This window comes from Fusarium graminearum, chromosome 2 (assembly GCF_000240135.3).
Source record: "Fusarium graminearum PH-1 chromosome 2, whole genome shotgun sequence".
Classification (NCBI taxonomy): Eukaryota; Fungi; Ascomycota; class Sordariomycetes; order Hypocreales; family Nectriaceae; genus Fusarium; species Fusarium graminearum.
Window position 1 is genome coordinate 2,233,978 of NC_026475.1, and position 1,158 is coordinate 2,235,135.

Consider the following 1,158-nt stretch of genomic DNA (forward strand, 5'->3'; position numbering starts at 1 on the left):
GTTTATCCAAGCATCTCTCGCTTCCCTCCCCAGTACTTCTACTGGATCTTCATTCCCTCCGACGTCGGCTCTCTCGTCCTCCAAGCCGTCGGTGGTGCCCTCTCATGTGTCGCTTCAACCCACGAAGATGTCAAGACCGGCGAGGACATTTCGCTGGCCGGCCTGATCTTCCAAGTCGTCACCCTTATCTGCTTCTGTGCCTTGTTCATCGACTACGTTGTCAAGGCTTCCAAGTCATCCTCGCGAAGCCGCCTCGACAAGCCAATGATGACATTCCTTGCATTCCTCTTTCTTTCAACAATCTTCATCCTCATCCGATGTGCTTACCGTATCGCTGAGCTCGGCCAGGGGTACTTTAGTGCTCTCTTCCGAGACGAGGGCCTCTATATTGGCCTTGAATCCTGGTAAGTCCCCATCGCCGTTCGTTGCAGAAGACCACTTACTAACTGTCCCTAGTATGATGTGCATTGCTGTTCTTCTTCTGAACGCTGGTCATCCTGGATACGCTTTCCGCAAGAGCCAGGAAGAGGCGACAGAGGAGAAGCAGGCCCAAGATCAAGACTTGGCCTAATGGTGCATGTTTGAATCAGTCAGAAGCTCAATGATTGTGCTTGACAATTGGTTTCTTGTATGGTATGATGGCCATGGTCATTGTTTGAGAGTTGGTCTTTATTTCTTTTGTTCGAAGCGATAGATAAGATACCTGAAAGGCGTTCAATGGTTGTTATTTCCTGAGAAAGTCATATAGTTTATTGAAACAATACCTGTTATATCACTATTGTTATAGAATGTCAATCATATCCACCCTGATTGCCGAAGAGTTTTAGCCCATCCCGTACTCGGATCAGATAGGGCTCAAGTGACTTCGCTTACCAAGATCCATAATGTAGAAAGCCGTATCATAGTCTGACCACACATGACCAGACTGAAGCGAACCCGAACCAGACTGTTGTTCGCTTCTCTGAAGATCTGCGGGCATGTTCTGCCTTGCTCTTCATGTGAACGCCGAGCCATGGCAGCGGCCACACTTTACTGCCAAGGGTTTCTTGCCATCAGATGCTTTTGCACATTGTGAGTCGAGAGATGGCAGTTCAACCGGTATCTGAATTTGCCTTGCACTCGCAAGAGCATGTACAATGTCGATCACGTGTAGAACAC

At 48.4% G+C, this 1,158-nt stretch overlaps 1 protein-coding gene across 1 annotated transcript; it reads left to right on the top strand.

Moving 5' to 3' along the window:
* Positions 1–4: 4 nt before the first annotated feature.
* FGSG_13391 (uncharacterized protein) lies at positions 5–772 on the top strand (the record flags this gene model as incomplete). Its single annotated transcript, XM_011322161.1, has 2 exons — positions 5–404; positions 457–772. Coding segments are annotated over 2 exons (515 nt in total), but the record flags the coding sequence as incomplete, so codon positions are not given.
* Positions 773–1,158: the final 386 nt, after the last annotated feature.